Here is a 20,400-nt window from a genome sequence, read left to right on the forward strand (position 1 = left end):
AGGTGGAATACGTTCTGACAGGCCTTATCTTGGTTTCAATTTTTTTATTGCACAAAATCTGCCATTTTGGCAGGGGTGTGTAGACTTTTCATATCCACTGTAAGGCTAATTGCTGATTAAACTGAAATGTTGTGATCTCCTGTCCTGTCTTGGGTTGTTTCCTCCCCTGTAATCCACGCTGCCAAGGTAGGCTGTGGCTCCCCAAGACCACATAATGGAATAATAAGCAGGTTTCAAAAACGGAGAGAAAAGTTTTTTAGTGTTTTTACAATTTTGTTAAAGGCAATTGTATGTTTTTAGGGTAAATGACAAACCTGTCACTATTTTTATAATCTTTTTCTCCTCTCATATGCTGTTGTATAGTGTAGGTATTCCTTTGACTTGGTGTGCTATTGCTAGGCTTACAAAGTAAACTCGATGGGCAAATGATTAGGAACATCTGCTTATCTGTGCAGTCATCTAATCAGCCAATCACGTGGCAGCAGCGTGATACATTAACAGACGTCTCTGACCTGTAGCTACAGGAGTTTATGTTCACATCAAACACCACAATGAGGGGCAATGTGTGATCTCAGTGTTTTCAACCGCAGTGTGATTGTTGGTGCCAGAGGGGCTGGTTTGAGTATTTTTTTTTTAATGGCTGATCTCCTGGGATTTTCCACACACAAAAGTCTGAGCAGTTCACTCAGAATGTTCGGCAGACAGAATTCTCAGAGGAGAATGGCCAGACTGGTGCGAGCCGACATGAAAAGCTTACGGCAACTCAGATCAGCACTCTGTACAACTGTGGTGAGCAGCAAAGCCTCTCAAAAGTGTAGAATATGTCAGACATTGAGGTGGATGGGCTACAATAGCAGAGGACCACATCAGGTTCCAATCCCGTCAGCCAAGAACATAAGCCTGAGGCTGCAGTTGGCACAGGATGACCAAAACTGGACAGCTGAAGACTGGAAAAACGTAGCCCTGTCTGATGAGGCACACAGATGGTAGGCACCAACAGCGTGAATCCATGGTAGGTTCAGAAGTTGGCACCAGTACCATAAATCCATGGACCCAACCTGCTTCGTGTCAACAGTCCAGGCTGCTGCTGTTGGTGCTGGTGTAGTAGTGTGGGAAATGTTTTCTTTAAAGTAAACTTTGGGCCCATTAATGCCAATCAGTCATCGCTTGAATGCCACAGACAGTTGTTGCTGACCATGTTCATTCCTTCATGGCCAAAATGTACCCATCTTCTATTGGCTTCTTCCAGCATGATAATGCATCATGTCACAAAGCAAACTGGTTTCATGAACATAACAATGGGTTCCGTGTTGTTCAGTGGTCTTCCTAGTCACCAGGACTCAAACCAGTGGAACACCTCTGATAACGGGAGATTCACAGCATGAATGTGCAGCTGACAAATCTGCAGAAACTGTGTGATGCAATCGTGTCAAAATGGACCAGAATCTCAAAGGATCTTGTGGAATCCATGACATGAAGAACTGAGGCTGTTTTGAGCGCAAAACCAGGTCCTACCCAGTATTCGTATAGTGGTCCTAAGAATTTGCTAGGCGAGTGTAGATATGCAGTTATTTTCTCTGAGTTTTTCCCTTTTAAATCTCTTTGTGTGTCTTTTGCAGGTCAGTAAAGGATGACGACTTCTTTCCTTACGCCGACGGCCCCCATGACTTTTGGACAGGATATTTCACAAGCAGGCCAGCCTTTAAACGTTACGAGAGAATGAGCAATAATTTCCTGCAGGTACGTTTCATCACGTCGGCGCAGTGGTTAGCACTGCCACCTCACAGGTCCTGCGTCCTAGATTCGAGCCACGCGTCCTCCCAACTGAGTGCACTTTGTATTCTCTACTTGAGCCTGCGTGATGTTTCTCAGGATATTTTTGGTTTTCTTCAAGCTTCCTAAAAATGTGCGTGGAAGTCTGATTGTCGGCTCTAAATTGGCCGCGGTGTGAGTGGGTCCTGTGACAGACTGTCAGCCTCTCTGTTTTTGGTTCCTACTACTGTGTGTAGTCCAGCTCTCTGGACCCCGAATTGGATTAAGAGAATTTTAGAATGTTCTACTTGAAAAAGCAAATAATATCTTACATTAGCCTGTCTTTATCTGTCCTAGCAATAGTACATAATGATTTGTCAAGATTCATTTAAAACACGCACAGATATCAGCATTGCTGATGTTTAAAAACAAATGTAACTTCACAATGCTGTCCAAAATGATATCCTGATATCAAGACAATCTTAAAAATTTACTACAAAGACTTCCTATGATTACAGAGGAGTAAAGATGGAGCGTTGCCTGCGTCTTAGTGGCTATTTAAAACCGGCTTGTCTGCTGATCAGATGCTGCTGTCTACGAAATGGCCTGGCGTCTCTAGCTTTACTTGAGAGGAGGAGAAAATCCTTAAAAACCTGGCAGCCGTCTACACTGTGTGTCTGAGCGTAAGTGCGGAAGCAGGAACGTTTGTTGTGGATTTTTTTTTTTTGTGTGTAGGAGTAGAAGATGAGGCCCATTGCATACGCTGTCAGATGCCTAGAGACTGCCTTGTAGGACTGCACATACTGTATGACTCGTCTTATCGCTCCAATTCTTTGGTTAAACAGATTGCCTATTTGTAGTTGGGAGCCTAATAGGAGTTTATCCAGGATACTCGGCTCCAGAGATGGCTACACAAGCAAAGATTAAAGCCAAGCTGAAAAGGGACATGTTGTCATTGTTAATGATCCCCCATAAATCTGGCTAAAACATGTGTTAATTAGTGAAACAGGTTGTTAGAGGACATTTCCTTGACTGGAGTGCCCAAATTTCTCTCACTTACAGAACCTTTTTAGTTTCATTTTCTCAGATTGTTAAAAACAAATTTTGATTGCCCAGATTGTTTTTTTGCTTTTTTTTTTTACTGCTAGTAATTTTTTATAGATTTGCTTGAACATACTTACAGGATAACTAGACATTTTTCCTTCACTCATTTCTCTGTTTTATTATGTGATCAGATCACGAATGACATGCGCCTAACACAAAAGGTTGTAGCAAATCTGCCTGCCACGCTGAAATGGGTCGATCGTTACCACTAACCTGTCTTACTTTAAGGCAGATGGTAAAAAGGCTAGGCCGATATCGCACCCTGCAGCTCACCACTGTAAACACCTTTTTTAAAACGTTCAGTTCAAACCTGATGACTGAGCATTTACAGTACGAGAGAGAAACAAATAGCTAGTGGTCCATATTTATAAACACTGAAAAATAATTCAAAGAAGAAACCGGAGGAGAAAAGAACAACAACAATCCCTCTCATCTGCCCCTCCACACCCAACCCGGAAATACCCCTTATACGTGGCGATACAAAAAAAAAAATGATAGTGGAAAGCAGCCCGGACACAGACAGGCGGACACCGCTGGTTTGCACCCAACACACACGTTTATTCATATTTACACACAACCCAGTACTCCCATACCAGTCACCCACAGTCCAGGCCCTTCACAGAGCCTCTCTTCATGACTGCCTCCACTCCTCTCCTTCGAGCTCTGTCCTCTTCCACCCGACTCCAGCCATTGAATGGAGGGAGGCGGCCCCTTTTATCTTCACCCGGACGTGCTCCAGGTGCCTCCCGATGAACTGATCTGCCCCTGGTGTGGCGGAAGTGCCAGCTCTACACCCGGAAGCACTTCTGGGTGTCTCTGGTCTTTGTCCCCCCAGCACTTCCGGGTGTGGCGGAAGTGCTGAGGACCAGGGCTCTCCAGGGATTCGGGCGCCCCCTGGCAGTGACCACGGGCCCCTATAGGGTTGAGCTTCCATGCTGCTTTCCCGCGGTCGCCCCCTTGTGGTCCGGAGGAGGCATAATCCCTATTCTGGTCCTTCCAGGCGTCCCGGCTGGGTACCATTTGCCACATATATATGATATACAGTAAGAATATCACTCCCCCAGAGTTCCCCCTTCCAATGCTAACTTTAAGTCCAAAGTTCTGGCCCGTGTTGGCAGCAGGTGAAACGAAGAGTATAATTGGATGCTGACACCAAGCAGTGAAAGTCTTAAATGTAAAAGCTATACAGTCAGTCTGTGCCATGATAAAGAACAATAAGGTCTTCGTGAAGCTCACCCGAGTCTGTGGGAAATAACGGAACGCCCAATTCACAAATCAAAAGAGAATCTCCGACTTCCACCTAACAGTAAGGTCTTTAGAAGCTCCAGGACCTCTGCTCATGGCCCAGGCAAATGCTGATCTGCCTCATTCGATTTTCCCCTCTTCTTCTTGGCTGTCCTCTCTCCTTTTAAAACGGCGTGCTTAATGCAAACAACAAAAAAAAAGGAAACTGGATGTCCCACCTCTGGGGCACCACTGTCAATCTCAGTCTGTAAGTATTATCCACACAAAACCCAGTCAACGGCAGGAAAACACATTAGTTTTGTTTAGGTGGCAGCGCTACAAGGTGCCAGCTAACATCTTTAGGTTCTTTTCCTATTGGGGGATAATAAGCAATGTCAAAACCAGCTGTCTATAATGGTTACCTGTCTCACCGTCTGTATTGTACCCTGCGTATTCAGCCCTAGGGACCCCTATGGTGAGCTGGTCACTGACTAGGACTGTCTTGACTTTCACTTCTTTACTTTGGCCCACTGTTAGAGGACTTCTCAAAGGCATTGCCCTGAGCCCTTAATGCTCCTAAACATTTTTAGGGATGGACCAGGCATTGCATCTACGTCTTTAATTAAACACGTAATGTCTGTGTGTCCCTCAGGGCAGTCTGATTGGTCAGTTTGGCTTTGCTGTGATTGGTTAGTTTAGCTTTGGTGTGGCGATTGAACGAGGAAGTGCAAGTGTGAGAGGCACAAGGAGGAAAAACAGTATAAGAGTCACACTAAGAGAGAGCCGCCTTCAAAGAAAGTATAAAACTGGACAGGATTTGACAAATGTATGTATTAAATAATAATGTCATAGTCTGAGAAATTAGCTTTACGGGAACACGCTCGAGATGGGGAGCATCAGTGAAGAGACACTTAGACACACGGATAACGAGGAAAGGCACCAAAGGTACATGTAGGACAAGAGAGAGCACATCTTTTAAAATGATTCTGTTTATTATAAGTACTGTGGCAAGTGTATAATGTATCCAAAATCTAAAGAAGTAAAAAGAAAACACACACACACTGGTAACCACAAGGGGGTGCCACTGAGCCCCAAACCACCGACACATGAATACCCAACACAATTCCAGGTTCAAATAAATCATTTTTCTTTGACAAAACACCTTCATATGAACACTAGCAAAAATACACCATTTACAGTTTCTCTCCTTCATCGTCCAAGAGAGCGTTTTTTAACCAAACAGCAACAAAGCAGAGCTTTTTACCAAAGTGTCAGAAACGCAGCAACTGAACCGAAGGCTCCATTTTTGCAACAAACAGCAACTGAGTTAACTGAACTGAACAGAACTAAAAGCCATTCTCATATCTCCTCTAAAATTAGTGCACACACGTGGCTTGCTTTTTGGTATCAGGATTTTCAGTTTCTCAAAAGACAGAAAATGCTACCGAGTCATTATCATACAAGCTCAAGGTTGATTCCCATAGGCTCTCCTTTAATGTCGATAGTGACATCCTTCACATCTTCTACAGGGTGCTGTGCTGGGCTGGTAACATTACTTCAAGTTAATTAAAACAACAGGCGTAGTTACTGGACGCACTTCAGACCCCACAGAGTTAATAGAAAAGGAGAGAATGAAGAGAAAACCGAGTGCCATTATGAACAATGCTGCACATCCTCTCTGTGACACACAAACACAGAGGTCTTGCAGCCAACGAACCATTCAGCAGAAATGTGTCAAGAAATGCTACAGGGGCTCCTTTATACCAACTGCAATACGCCCTTATTGAGTGTCACTGGGACTGGGACTGCCAAGTCAGAACTTTTCTTTCTTTTTAGATTTCTTCCTTTTTAGTCGTTTGTGTATGTATGTCTGTCTCCTATCTGTCAGTCTAGCTCTCTGTCTGTCTGTCTTGAAGCTGCAAACAATCTTGGTATACAAAACTTTCTAAGGTCCTCCTTCACTCTCTAACAATGTAAAATACAGTGGACCCTTGACTTACGAACTCAATTTGTTCGCGAGGGTTGCTTGTAAGTCAAGACTATTTTTCCCGTAAGAAATAATAGAAATACCCATAATGCGTTCCGAACCTCCCACAGCAACACTTGCTTAACCTTTTCATAATAAAAAAGGGTTGTATAATGTGCATAATGTACCAAAAACACCAATCATTTTTCTAATGTGCTAACCAAAAAGTTATAAAAAGTGCCTAACCTACCAGAAACAACAATTTCATACTTTACTCACCATTTAAGTTGACATCTTTGGCTTGCAGGAAGGGAGGAGGAGGAGAATGAAATGGAATTTATTTCGGCATGCTGTACATATTAGCGAGATCGGTCACACGAACGCCACTCTCATATTTACGCACAATTTCCTTCTTCGTTTCGATTGTGATCGCTTTTTTTACCATTGTTACCTTTTCTTCCTTCCTTAGCTTCTTTTCTAGCTTTTTTGGGGCCATTGTGATAGCAATTATTGAAATAAATTCTATAAATCACTGCACTGACCGAAATTACGGCCACAAACACACGTATTTGGGCTCTGACTGACGCTTACAAATGCTCTCAGCTGTTTGTTTACAATCGCACAAGCGGATACACGTGACCGCATTCGGGTCGTAACTCAAGACGTTGGTCGTAATTCAAAACAAACATTTCGGTTCATAAACCAAGTTGTTCGCATGTCAGGCCGGTCGTATATCGAGGGTCGTCTGTACTCCAAATCGGATTGTTGACATTAAGGACTCCAGTTTTTTAACTGGGATGTTCACCCCCTGCTTTGTTTTAGTATCCATTTGTGTTTTAAAGTCTGGAGGTAACTAAATGAGCTTGGGGGCTCCGTGCGGGTGTTTGCTTCTATGCGTTGAACATACTTAACAATAATACACTTTATTTATGGGGCATCTTTCTTATGGTCAAAGCGCTTCATAAATAATGATCTGAAGTACGACCACTTTATAACTTTATTTTTCTAGAAATAATCAATTGTTTTTTGCTTGAAGCTTATTGTTTACAGCTTCTCATTAAAAGTGATGAAAGAACTGAGACGATTTGTCTTGAACTCGGCCTTTACATTAACAAAAGATGAACTTTTAATGATGGCGTGTATTTATTTCCAGTTTCAATCCTGGCACGTTGGGGGATTTACTGACCGCCCATCCAATGAGTCAGAAGGCATAAACTGAACAGACAACTTTGTGGTTTGAAGTCCAGTCTTTTAGTGGGCACACGGTGCCATGACGTGGTACAGTAAATGCTGCACATCTGTGACAGAAACAGGACCCGCATTGAAAATTCACGCAACGTAAACGTCCTGTGTTCATGAGTGGCTGTGAAAGCATTGACTGCAAGTTAATTTCACAAAAATCTTACAAAATATGAAAGCACTGTAAACAAGTGGGACTCATCTGGTTTATTTTCAGTCTGGAAAATTGCATATTGACTCCTGATTATTCTTGTCCGAAATGATCATCCTGGCAATGAGGACAAGTCATTTGTCTTGCTTGGTTTTTTACTAAATGCAAGAGAAGGAGTTTCCTTCAAACTGATTAGAAAGTTGGTGGACAAGTAAATAAACAAAAGAGTGGTTTCTCTGTAACGCAGATAAAAGACGTGAAGCGAGGTAGGTGAACATATGAAGGCATGATGTTACATGAGATGGCAGTGAGCGGTGTAGAAGAAATTAAAACTGGAAATATACGTATTAAAGAAAGAAATCTTCTCGGCTAGGGCCTCTTTGACTCTGGAACCAGGCAGGAGGAAACTTGTTCTTCACGTATTTTATTTCCTCTTCTTTCCTGTTACATCAGTCCACTAAGGGACAGTACCTTGGGCAGAGGTGGTCCGCAAATGGTCACAGAACAGAGACAGACAGTCATTCTTATAGATACAATAATCCCTCGCTACTTCGCGGTTCACTTTTTGCGGATTCACGACTTCACGGGTTTTTAAATATAGTAGTAGTATTTCCTAGTCTAAGAACAACAAAACAAGTTCGGTGACTAAGTGCGTTGTAACACGGGCTGTGATTGGTACATGGGAGGGAGACGACAAATCACAGCTTCCCGCTTTCTAATCGGGCCCATGAGTGGTGCTTTGACTGATGCCCAGATCCCACAGCACCTCCCCTTGTCTCTCTGTCACGGCCATTTTGCTTCAAGCTTTCTCGCCGATCGGTTTACTTTACACTGTACTGTGTGTGATTTTTTTGTGTTGAACTTCCCTTCAATTTTTACCCCCTGCAATGGCTCCCAAACGTGCTCCTTCTTCCAAGGCTGGTGCTGAGCCTAAACGGCAACGAAGAATAATGAAGATTGCTGAGAAGGTGAAACTTCTGGATATGTTGAAGGAAGGGAGAACGTTCGCAGCTGTGACTGCAGACTGGCTAAGGATCTGCAAGAGCGGTCACAGGAATGGGACGACTATATGGTTCGATTGGTCCAATTTTGCAACAAGGTTGACGACGTCATGACCGCCTACAAGCTGCTCTTCGACCGGAAAAAGAAGCAGTGGCAGCAACTGCCGATCACAATGTTTCTGCAGCCTCGCAAAAAAGAGCCAGTTCCTACTACTACTACTACTACTACGGATACACCTTCGGAAACCGTGGAAGAAGTGCCCCAGGAAATGGCACCGCCATCTGAAGAGACGTAAAATACAGTCATCGGCTGCGCAGTAAAAGTCCTCATCATTTTTACTGCACAGCATATTCATCACCATCATAACGTCATACAGTATATAGGTACGTTAACTTCACTATACAGTAACTGTAAACTTATCTACCCATTTCATATTGCTTAACAGTTGTCTCTGTTATTAATAGAGTAAAGGGTGGGTTGTAAACAGTATAGGGAGGGTTTAAAAACGTCCAAATACACGTTAAATAATTAAATAAATATGGTGTCCTTACTTCGCGGAAATTCAGTTATTGCCGCCGGCCTTGGAACCTATCTCCCGCGATAAACGAGGGATTACAGTAAGTGAATTTGCATAACAATGCTGAATTATTGTTTTCTCTGATATTGGTTCACTAGCTTGCATTCGCTCTGATTGGCTCAAGAGACATTGGATATTTCCAGCAGAGAACATAACCAACTTAAATACCTCAAACTAAAAGCCTCATGTCATTATATTCTTCGTCCTTACAATACTTTGCAATACTTCTTGAGTTCCTGTGTATGTGACATGTGTCAAGTCTTACTGAGTACATGATAGTCCGACGACAACTTGAAATGTCACCCAGGAACTTCTTGTTCTTTGTTGTTCACTTGTCCTTTAACTAGTTTCCTGATGAGCCTCGACCAGTGAGCTCAGACTCCGGTCCTGGAAGGCCACAGTAGCTGCAGGTTTTCTCATTCTAACCCTTTTCTTAATTAGAGCAATTTTTTGAAGGTTTGTTCTCCTGAATTTCTTTATCGTTCCTCTGAGTTGCTTCAGTTCTTTCCTTAAATGGCACCCAAAAAGAAATGAAACATGAAGTGAGTGAGCCAACAAGAAGATCAACTAAGTCAGGGCCTCAAACTCCAACCAATTTCACTCCAACCAGTTGCTCAATTAGGCGCCGAGTCTTGTTAATTAAACTCGTTCTTTAATTCCATGGCTTGTTGCTGCTCTCATTGTGCAATAGTAGACAGTTCTGATATTGTCGATTTTCTCTTTTCTAAGAGCTCCATTAAAATGTTTTGGGGACCTGAGCAGATCAACATTCCTGAGACTTTCATCTTTCTTTATGTTCAGATATTGTGTGATGGTCACAGTTTGCTGGTCATGTTTTTGGCTCATTTTGTATCTCATTATTGTTTGGATGTTAATTAAGGAAAAAGAAACAATTAAGGGGTCCGAGTCTTCAAGAACAAGTCAATTAAAATGAATTCAAAAGAAGTTAATTAGCAGGAAAAACAGGGCACTGATTAAGAAAAGGATGAGAATGAAATCCTGCAGCCCTCCAGGACCGGAGATGGAGACCACTGGCCTAGACTATACTTATTAACCCTTTATTTTACTGCTAAGGCAGATGCTATGTTTTTAATGTGAAAAGCCTACCAAAGCACTTTATGTGCACTAACTGTATTACCCCTGAATGACTATGTGACCCCAAAGTCTCATTTTTCTTCCACAGCAGTTGCTATTCGGTGACAAGTTGTTGATTTAAATAAATAAACCTAAAAGTCGCTGTGGCCTTTCCAAGATGTGCATTTTTTTTTTCTGCTCCTGACAGATCTGTAATCAGTTGGAGGTGTTGGGTGGCAAATCCTCTAGAGAAGGTCCGAACGGCAGAGGGGAGAGCGACACTCTGAGTGAGTTGATGCTTTGATTTTTCTGTTTACTTGGTGACAGCGGAATTGTTTGCTTTTTCCCGTCTAGATTTATAGCCGCATGTCAGTTGCTGGTAAGGACCAGCATAATATGGGATACCTTATTCATACCGGAATCTATGTGGTAACAGCGTTAATTATGTTGGAAGCTTGTGCTTTTATTTTTGTTCAGAGGAAGCGATGGCAGTAGCCCAGCATCATGATGCAGTATCAGGAACGGAAAAACAACATGTGGCCAACGACTATGCCAAACGTCTGTCAAGAGGCTGGGATCAGTGCCAGGTATGGTGGCTAATCTTAACCTTTTGAAATGCTTTCCTGTGTGGGATTCCACATCCTCACTGTTATTACCCCACTTGCTTCTGTTTTCTTTCCAAGTGATCTAAACAATCTGCCTATTATGAGTTTATTTATTTCTCTGTATTTCTGTTTGCACAGATCCTGGTTAGTAATGCCGTGTCTGCTCTCAGTGGAAACAAGAGTCCCTCCATTTATTGCCAGCATCTCAACATCAGTGTGTGTCCAACCTCTGAGGAACTCGGCACGGTAAGAGAACTTGCACCCCAGGGGATTAAAAGTAATTCCAGTTTGGAGATTTACACAGAAGAGAAGTTTTTCTTGGTGGGCTCAAAGCGATTACAGTTTGGTGAACAAATAAATAAAAAGACAGACTTGTTACAACTTCTCACTGTAAATGAGATGAAGCAAATGATATCAGATTGGAGTGGTGGCTCTGAGGCTAAGCATCTGCGCTGGTATCTGGTACTCCCATTACTGCCAGAAAGGATCCTACTCCGTTGAGCCCTTGAGCAAGGCCCTTAACTGGAAAATTCTAAATCTTCCGGGGTTGCTATACAATGACTGACCCTGCGCTCTGACCCTTAAAGGTCATGCTAAAAGACAGTTTCCCTTCTGAGAATAATATCTCTCTATTATATAAAAAACAATCCTGCTACGAGACTCTTTCAAAGAGATTTTTTCAAGTCCCGTGAGACAAGACTTCAAGTCCTGCCCTCCTCTCCACCATATTCAAGCACACACTCGGTCCTCTCACCTCTCGTTCACGTGAATGCTTTTGACAGACACAGTTCCTGTGTTTTTAGCTCTTATAAATTCTTCCTCACTTTTAAGATCCCAATTAAAGAAGGCGTATTATGTCCAAATTTTATTGAAGAATCTCATCCCAAAGGGTTATCAACAGAACAAATGAGTACACGGGCAATCCTAGCACCGAGAAACAATTAAGTCAAACAAATGAACGCAAAAATTGTCGACCGGTTACACGGCAAATTGGTTAAATGCATATCAGTAGACTCTGCTGAAGCAGTCGGTGGTGATGGTGTGGAAGATGAAAACATCAACTTACAATATCATGAAGAATATCTACAACCGTTAACACTGTCAGGTCTTCCACCGCCTGAATTACGGTTGAAAGAAGGACGTATCCAAGAAAGGTAATGTAGTCCATCTTCAGGGATAACATTAGACAACAAAGGAGATCTCGATATGCCATTCGTATTAAAACGTTAACAGTTTCACAATTAACCCCTTGTTGCCTAAATTTATTTACAATTATGTAAAAAAAGAAATGTGTGTTTTTGCTGTCAAGCAGATGCTAAATTAAGGGGAGATTGTTAATATGAATATAGCACACAAGCGAATAATAAGCTGGCATGTATTTTTATCTTAGCACAGCTTTCCTCAAATTTGGACAATTTCTCGAAATTAGCTGCCAAAATCTACGTCCATCAGGTGGATGTGGTTTCCACTACGACTACTAGATGGTATGACCAGTGCTTCCAATACGATCCTTGGTACGTATCGACTGGCATTGACGGGATACATACGCCACCTCGGCTGCATTAAGGCTGGAAGCGGTTTGTAGCGATTTTTGCAACAGTCGCCAACAAGGGGTTAACAAATAACAGGGACAAACATTCGAAAAAATCTGTTTATTTATGAGAGACAAAGAAACGAAATTCTCTCACGAGCAGATGGCTTCTTTTTTTTAGGTTCAAATCATATATCCTTAATTGAGGTGCCCACTTTTTAACCAGACAGTAACAGAGCTGAGCTCTTTACAGAAGTGTCTGAGAAGCAGCAGCTGAACTCGAGGCTACATTTTTGCAACAAATAGCAACTGAACTGAGAGCTGTTTTTGGGGAAAAAATAAAAGTGTAATTAACTGCCACTCATTCCTCTGCCGTCTCACCTAAAACAAGTGCACATACCTGGCTTGCTCTCTGCTAGCAGGATGGCTGACGGCTTCTCAAAAGACAGAAAATGGTACGGAGTCATTATTATGCAAACTCAAGGCTGATTCACATGGATCCTTATTCTAAAAGAGACTGGGTTTCTTTAATGTTGGTAATGACACCCTTTGAATCTTCCACGACTCTTCGATTGCCAGTGTGGTGTGCTGGGTAGGTAACATTTATTTCAGGAGAAGTCCACCAAACCATCAGGCTAATTAAAAGATCAGGCCTACTTATGGGATCAACTCTGGGCTCCTTGAAGGTAGAAGAGAATGAAGACAAAACTGTGTGCCACTATTAAACAATGCTGCACATCCTCTCAATAACACACTGACACCGAACCTGAATCTGCAGTGAGTTTTCACCAAGAGCAAATACGGCAAGCTCTTCGAAAAGCTGCTCTGTGACACTTGTGGCCTGGATGAATACCTGCTTGTAACACACACGCATCATGGGGCCCCTTCACTTAAGAACACGCTGCTTGCAGAAGAGCAAAGTCGGATGTGCTCCTGACTTTTAAGTTAGTAACATTGTGCCTCACCAAATATTCACACTGATGTTGCAATTTTTTGTAGGAATCGCTTTATAGACGCTACGCTGGATTGTTTTAGCAGCACACTTTACCCGGCAGGTTTCTGATGAATGTATAGCATATGGCGCACAGACTTTCAGCTGTTGTTTTTTGTTTGCTGTCCTGTCCGCAGTTCTCTGTGACTCTGTACAACCCACTGGTCCGCAGAATAACCTGGACTGTCCGGCTTCCAGTCAATGGCACCCAGTACTCGGTGACGGATCCTGCTGGAAAGGTAGTGGACAATGAGGTAAGGAAAATCTCTCTCTCTATTTATCAAAAAAAAATCTTGGAAGGAGACGATACGATACATTTAGGAAGACAATTTGCCGTCCCGTGAGAGAAGGCAGTGAGACAAAGGACAGCTGCTGTACAGGCTTTTTAAATGATCGATGTGTAGCGTGACAAGCAGAACACGCAGCTCAGCAGCTGATCAGACCGCATCTCCTCAGTGCGTGTTCAGCCCCAATCTCCAGCCGAAAACCCACAAACACAGTGGTTACTTCTGCTGCCGCCGCCTCATGATGTCTCATCCTGAGTGTTGATACCACACCTAGTTTTGTCTCAATGTGTGTTCCAGCCGTGTCCGCCTGTTGTTTCCTCCCACATTCAATAAAGCTACACAACTTCTAGTTGGAAGGGAAGTTAAACCGGATGACTGCAGTTGCTGATTTCGTCCCCGTCCGTGTCTGATTACTGGACTGGAGATCCCAGGATTTGTCAGATTAGACAAACTGCATAATGACTTTCCAGCACATTCTCACATTTCCACAGTATTGTGAGCTCACCCCGTTTTCTGACAGCCAATAATATGCTGCCTGACGGAGCCGGTGCCCGTGTGTGTGTATTTGCACGTGTGAAGGTTTTATAGGAGAGGCAGCCACACTCTCTGCCCTTTTTTCCATTCTCTCACAGTACATAAAACACACAACATCAGACCTGTTTGTCAGGTCCATTTACACCCAGGTTCCTTATTCCTCGTAGCTGCAGTCTATATGTTGTACTTCCGGCTGGGCACTCATTGGTTGTTAGCCCCCCCCTAAAGAGAGCCCACCCCTATGATTTTAAGACAAAATCAGATCTGTTCGATTTTATCAGGGCGAGTCGCAGACTGTTTAGACCGAATCACTGGGTATGTCAGACCAGACAACTGACGTCATGGAAGCGTGCCACCCCTGACTCCATCTTGCTAAGGTTGTGTAAATAAAGTCCATGACTAAGAAAAATTGCTGCAAAAGTCGTATAATGTCAGATGGCCATGAGACGTGCATGTTGGTTTAATTGAGAATTCTAACATAGATCCCTTTTAGTGGCCGTTAATGGACCCTGTAATGACCAAGTGCCGTTTCATGCTCTGGCTTTTCTGTCTTGGGGCCCAGTCCTGCTAGAATAGCACTGGATTGTGTTAAGAAGGTTTGAAAAGTTTGTCATCTCATTTCAGAGTCTATCTTGAAGTGTACTTGTCGTATTTCCAGGTGGTTCCTGTGTCGAATTTTACACGTGACTTGCGCAGAGACCGTGGCTATGCCGTGAATGAGCTCCTCTTCCAGGTTTCCATTCCGGCACTTGGGTTCAGCACGTACTCCGTGTCCCGAACTAGTAAAATCAACAATGTTCCAGTGAGAAAACCCGAGAAGCACAACGGCCATGCTGCACCACTGTCCATAAAAAACGAGGTAAGCACACGTGCACGTCAATGGTGCTCATGTCTCCTGTGGAAACGCCTGGCTGTGTTAACTCATTTTGCATGCATTTGTCGCTGCAGTTCTATAAAGTGACATTTGATCCCTTGACTGGATTTTTGAGTGAGATTCAAAATTTGGAGAATATGATGACCCTGCCTGTCACTCAGAGTTTTTATTGGTGAGTCTAATTTTCCAGCACATTGCATTATATTCTGCCACACAGACGAGACAATGGCATGCATTCTTATTTCTAGTTTCATCCTATTAATGTTTTGTCCATGAATCTCCTGTACTTGCTCTCTCTCGTTCAGGGCTTTGGAGAAGAGCCGAGAAGTCTTGAGTACAAGGTAGTTGCCATCCTGGAATGGCTGTCCATCTTAAGTCACGTTCATGAATGCTGCCGCACTTGCACATAATGGGGCCACTTTAGACTTGCGACAAGTCATTGAGCGTATTTATCTTTGGGAAGTGGGAGTTGGACAGGATTTCCAGGCTCACGTTCTAATGTGTCCTGACATGCGGACACACAGAGACATCCAAGCCTAGCATTTTAAAAACAGCAACGAGGGTGCACAGACTTGCAAGCAGCATTTTGTATACTGGTGAATGATACGTTTTGACAATGAAAATGGATCGCACTAATGGAATCAAAAAATGCAAAACTGTCTTATCCTTTATCGGTGCTTATCTTCTTCTGTAATACGCTACCGTGGCTGTCCGTTTGTCTGTCCAGGAGTTTAAATCCCCTGTAGCTCGCAAACCGTTTGACTTATTGACCTGAAATTTGGTACACATACAGTCCTACGAAAAAGTATGTGAACCCCTCTCAGCCTGCATCATAATTGACTCTCCTTTCAACAACAGAGGTATCAGTGGTATGTCTTTCATTTCCTAGGAACATTGGAGCACTGGGATGTTTTTCGATTTTTAGTGACGCAGTATTTAGTTTTATGAAATTAAATCAAATGTGAAAAGCTGGCTGTGCACAAATGTGGGTCCCTTGTAATTTTGCTGATTTGAATGCCTGTCACTGCTCAATGCTGATTATTTGCGACACCAAATTGGTTGGATTAGCTGGTTAAGCCTTGAACTTCATAGACAGGAGTGTCCAATCATGAGTGGTCAAAGGTATTTAAGGTGGTCCATTGCAAGTTTTGCTTCCTTCCCTTTGACTCTCCTCTGAAGAGTGACAGACAGCATGAGATCCTCAAATCAACTCTCCAAAGATCTGAAAACAAAGATTGTTGAGTCTCCTGGTTTAGGGGAAGGCTACAAAAAGCCATCTCAGAGGTATAGGACCAGATTGACTGCAAGAGACTGGCGTTCTATCCAGAGATGTCTGCCCAACTTTTTCCTGATGCTGTCAGGGTGGCCTCTGGCATCCCACAGCATTGAAATGGACAAAGCAGAGCCTGAAAAGTAGATAAATAAGTATTGATCTAGCACTGTTCTCGCTACTCAAAGCATTGGCCCAGATAGCAGGGAGCCACTTCAACCACAACCAGTGTGTAGCGTCCACCTTGGTAGGGAATGGTAGCCGTTCTTGTGCCAGCACGCTCACCACACATTAGCTATTAGGTGACAAAGGGGTGGTGAGAGACAATTGGAGACCAGGGATGATTAAGGAAGCTCGAATGACTGAGCCATGGTGGGCAAAACACTTTTTAAAGGATGTCTATGGATCTTTTCTAACCCCAGAGAATCAGGAACCCTCGGTTTTGTGCGAAGCAGAGAGCCAAATTATGCAGCACAGTCTCCCCGTCGCTAGACTGAAGTATTGAAATCCACACGGTAAGCGCCCCCTGCTGGCCTCGCCAACATCTCTTTTAGCAGCTTTTCCTAGATGGTCTCTTATCCAAGTGCTGGCCTGGCCTGACCTGAACGTGCTTAGCTGCAGGTGGGATTGCCCGTTCTGAAGAGCCAGAGGGGATGGCCGCTGGTAAAAGAATTGCCATTGTACCCAGTTCATACACAGTGAACGCTGCCTCACCTGATTGGCTGCTAGTCCCGTGCAGCGGCTTTACAGGGATGTGGGCATTTGAAAACACAAAAGGGCAACTACTGTACATGCCAAAAATTAAATCATTGGGTGGACAGACGACTCTTTTGGGTGGGCGCTCCCACACCACACCAGTAGCCACGTGCCTGGCTAAACACTGCAAGAATTTGACGTCAAACCTGGGAAGTACTCGCCACCACTTCCTACGTGCTTTTAATTTGCTATTTTAAGCAGAGTCGGTAGCAAAGAAAGTCAAGAGCCGCAGCAACCTCAAGGGGGCTCATGTGATAACGGCAGTTGTTAATTGTCGTGTGAAGACGAGGAACATCGCGTACGGAGAGGTGACAGCGAATTTATTAACTGATTGCACCACGTTGTGAGGTGGCTGTGACATGATTCACTCCCTCGGTCTTTTTAGTTCATTTATTAACACAGAAACACTGGAATGTGAAAGTGTAACTGGATCTTCCTAATTTAAGTATTCTGTTCAGTTTCTTCTTATTAAATGCACTTCCACTTGACAGCCTATGCCGATGAATGATATTTGTCCGGTGTGAACGAAGCCCGGACACTGAGACGCACACAAGTCCAAACAACACGCCATTTATTTTTCTCTGCACAACGCACACGCTGCACAAACCCCAATAAACTCGCTCCTTCTCTCTGTCTTTCCTTCTCTTCTCTTTTCCCGCAAGTTCTGTCCTCTGCTACCCGACTCCGGCTCTTTGAGTGGAGTGAATAGGCGTCTTCTATACTTTACACCCTGAAGTGCTCCAGGTGCTCCTCCATTAACTTCTGGCAGCACTTCCTGGTGTGGTGGAAGTGTTGCATGCCAAGGCTTCTGGAGAAGTCCAGGCGCTCCCTTGTCGGTGGCCACGGGTCCCAGAAGGGTTGAGCTTCTAAGCTCCAAGCCCGTGGCTCTGATGCAACCCAGGGTGGGCTACCTTCTCGTATCCCTCTCTCCCAGTCCCCTGCTTCTCCAGGCCTCCCAGTAGGGCACAATCCCCGGCCGTCTATCACACCAGATAATAACGAGTGTCTCGCCCCACCGCTACGTATACTCAGTGATCAGAAATCCTGGAGGCCATTGCTTTAGCTGTAATAAGGTGGACTGTACCAGCCATATATCCTGCCCCCATATCCTCTTTTCCACAAAAATGCCAGTTTTCCTTTCTTTCTCCCACCCCCCACTGTATTTAACACTTCTGCTTGTGCCTGGACTCCTCCCCTTACTGCCAGTGCATGTTTCCTATTGGTCCCTCCCCATTCATATTCTTAGATTTGCTCCTTTAGACTGAAATGCAGTCAGCTGATTAGACTTGCGTGGGTTTAAACAAAAGAAGCGACGAGTGCTGACAAACACTTCAACAAATTATCGTCATTCTTTCAGCTTAAGTGTGATAAGTGTGAATCGCGTACGCGAGGACTTAAGTGGAAATGAAGGGGAAGTGCGTTTAGGACTGAAACCAGCGCACAAAGAGTTGTGAGAATCTGGAACAAACCATCGAGACATGGAGTTGTAGCAGAAACCTGGACAACCGTCAAGAAGAATCTGTTTGAGATGTTGGGTCGGCTTAGCAATTAGCTAAACAAATGGACTTGATGGGCTGAACGGTCTCCTCTCATTTAGCAATGGCCATAACATAAGAAATTTGACAAACACTAGTATACTATGCTGGGGTCCTCATTCTCTTACAATTAAAAGGGTGTCCCAAAATTCACACAAGAAGTAATTTTGATAGAAAACACAGGTTTTTAATTAAAAATTGTAATTTTTAATTGATTCATAAAGTATACAGTATAGGGTTATGTATGGAATAGCATATCGCGTAAATGGCCTCCACGGCTTTGCTGGCACATACGCACTCTTCTGTCGAAATTTTCCATGACAGTTTTGCATAAATGTGGCTGAATTTCGTTGATACAGCGCTCGATTTCCTCCTTCAAGGCGTGGGTGGTCGTGGGCTTGATGGCATAAACCTTAGACTTCAAAAAACCCCAAAGAAAAATGTCCAATGCCGTTAAATCGCGTGATCTGGACGGCCAATTCTGATCACCTAAACGGGAAATTACATGACCAGGAAGTGACTCGTGCAGTAATTGAATTGTTTCTCGGTTTGTATGGCATGTGGCACCGTCTTGTTGAAACCACATGTCGTCCACATCCATATCTGGCAATTTAGGCACAAAAAGCTGGATTTTCATGTCGCGATAGCGAGCACCATTAACTATTATTGCCTGACCAGCCGCATTTTCGAAGAAGACTGGTCCGATGATGCCTCCAGCCCAAAATCCGCCTCAAACAGTGACACATTGTGGATGCATTTGTTTCTCAACAATCACTCGGGAATTTTTCTGAACCACAAATGTGACAACTTTGACGATTAACGAAAATGAAAATGAGCCTCATCGCTGAAGATGATTATGTTCGAAAAAGTTGATGAAGTTAAATCACTATTCCGACCATATTTTGTATGAAAATTGCGAACTGTAGCTGCCAAACCTAGCTGCTCAACAATGAAAACGCGTTGTTCTTTCGTGTAGCGCTTCATTTTCAATAACCCTGAACTGTGAGTTGTCTTTCTTTCGTTGGCAACACTTTACCACACAAATGGCGCCAAATTCAAATCTTGCATAAATTTTGGGACACCCGTTACGATGCCTTAATTGTTCACAGTTTTAATTGAAGGCCAAAGTTGTATCACTGCAGTACAAAAGGACTACTTGGGTAATGCCAGGAGCAGGCCTCAGCTGTGAAATACATCCATTGTTTGAACGTGTGTGTAAACTTTGCTCTGATTTGACCTGCAGGTATCGCGCCAGTGAGGGAAATGAAGAAAGCATCCAGCCCTCCGGTGCCTACATCTTTAGACCAAACTCTTCCCAACCAATGCCAGTCACCAAAGTGGCACAGACGTACACCACACAGGTGAGTGGCCGCCTCGACATCGGGAAGCCATTTTTGTTGTATGTGGTTGTACTGATCCACATGAATGTTTGGTTCTCACCCAGAACTCTCTGGTTCAAGAGGTCTACCAGAACTTCAGCTCCTGGTGCTCACAGGTCGTACGGCTCTACCGAGGACAGCCTTTCGTGGAACTCGAGTGGACAGTGGGGCCGGTGCCTGATGGGTGAGAAGTGTTGTTGTAGTTTTATTGAGATGGGATAATTATATACTGCTCAAAAAAATGAAAGGAACATTTTGTAATCCGAGTATCGCATCAAGTCAGTGAAACTTGTGGGCTGTTGATCTGGTCAGTTAAGTAACACAGGGGCTTATTCATCAGTTTCGGCTGCTTTGGGGCACTAGAGGGGCAACAATGAGACGACCCCCAGAACAGGAATGAATGGGTTAACAGGTGGAGGGAGGCCACTGACATTTTTCCCTCCACATCTGTTCTGTCACTTGTTTTGCATTTGGCTACGGTCTCTGTCACTACTGGTAGCAGGATGCCATACCTGAACCCTACAGAGGTGGTACAGGTAGTCCAGCTTC

At 43.7% G+C, this 20,400-nt stretch overlaps 1 protein-coding gene across 1 annotated transcript in view; it reads left to right on the plus strand.

The window, feature by feature from the left end:
• man2b1 (mannosidase, alpha, class 2B, member 1) overlaps positions 1 to 20,400 on the plus strand; it is a 61,231-nt gene that overhangs the window by 29,843 nt on the left and 10,988 nt on the right. The window contains exons 9-17 of the mRNA XM_039770514.1: positions 1,620 to 1,740; positions 10,298 to 10,376; positions 10,567 to 10,676; positions 10,833 to 10,940; positions 13,354 to 13,470; positions 14,696 to 14,896; positions 14,986 to 15,083; positions 19,716 to 19,833; positions 19,917 to 20,035. Of these exons, the coding sequence (XP_039626448.1) occupies positions 1,620 to 1,740; positions 10,298 to 10,376; positions 10,567 to 10,676; positions 10,833 to 10,940; positions 13,354 to 13,470; positions 14,696 to 14,896; positions 14,986 to 15,083; positions 19,716 to 19,833; positions 19,917 to 20,035 (1,071 nt within the window). The remainder of the gene's footprint in view (positions 1 to 1,619; positions 1,741 to 10,297; positions 10,377 to 10,566; positions 10,677 to 10,832; positions 10,941 to 13,353; positions 13,471 to 14,695; positions 14,897 to 14,985; positions 15,084 to 19,715; positions 19,834 to 19,916; positions 20,036 to 20,400) is intronic.

This window comes from Polypterus senegalus, chromosome 12 (assembly GCF_016835505.1).
Source record: "Polypterus senegalus isolate Bchr_013 chromosome 12, ASM1683550v1, whole genome shotgun sequence".
Classification (NCBI taxonomy): domain Eukaryota; kingdom Metazoa; phylum Chordata; class Cladistia; order Polypteriformes; family Polypteridae; genus Polypterus; species Polypterus senegalus.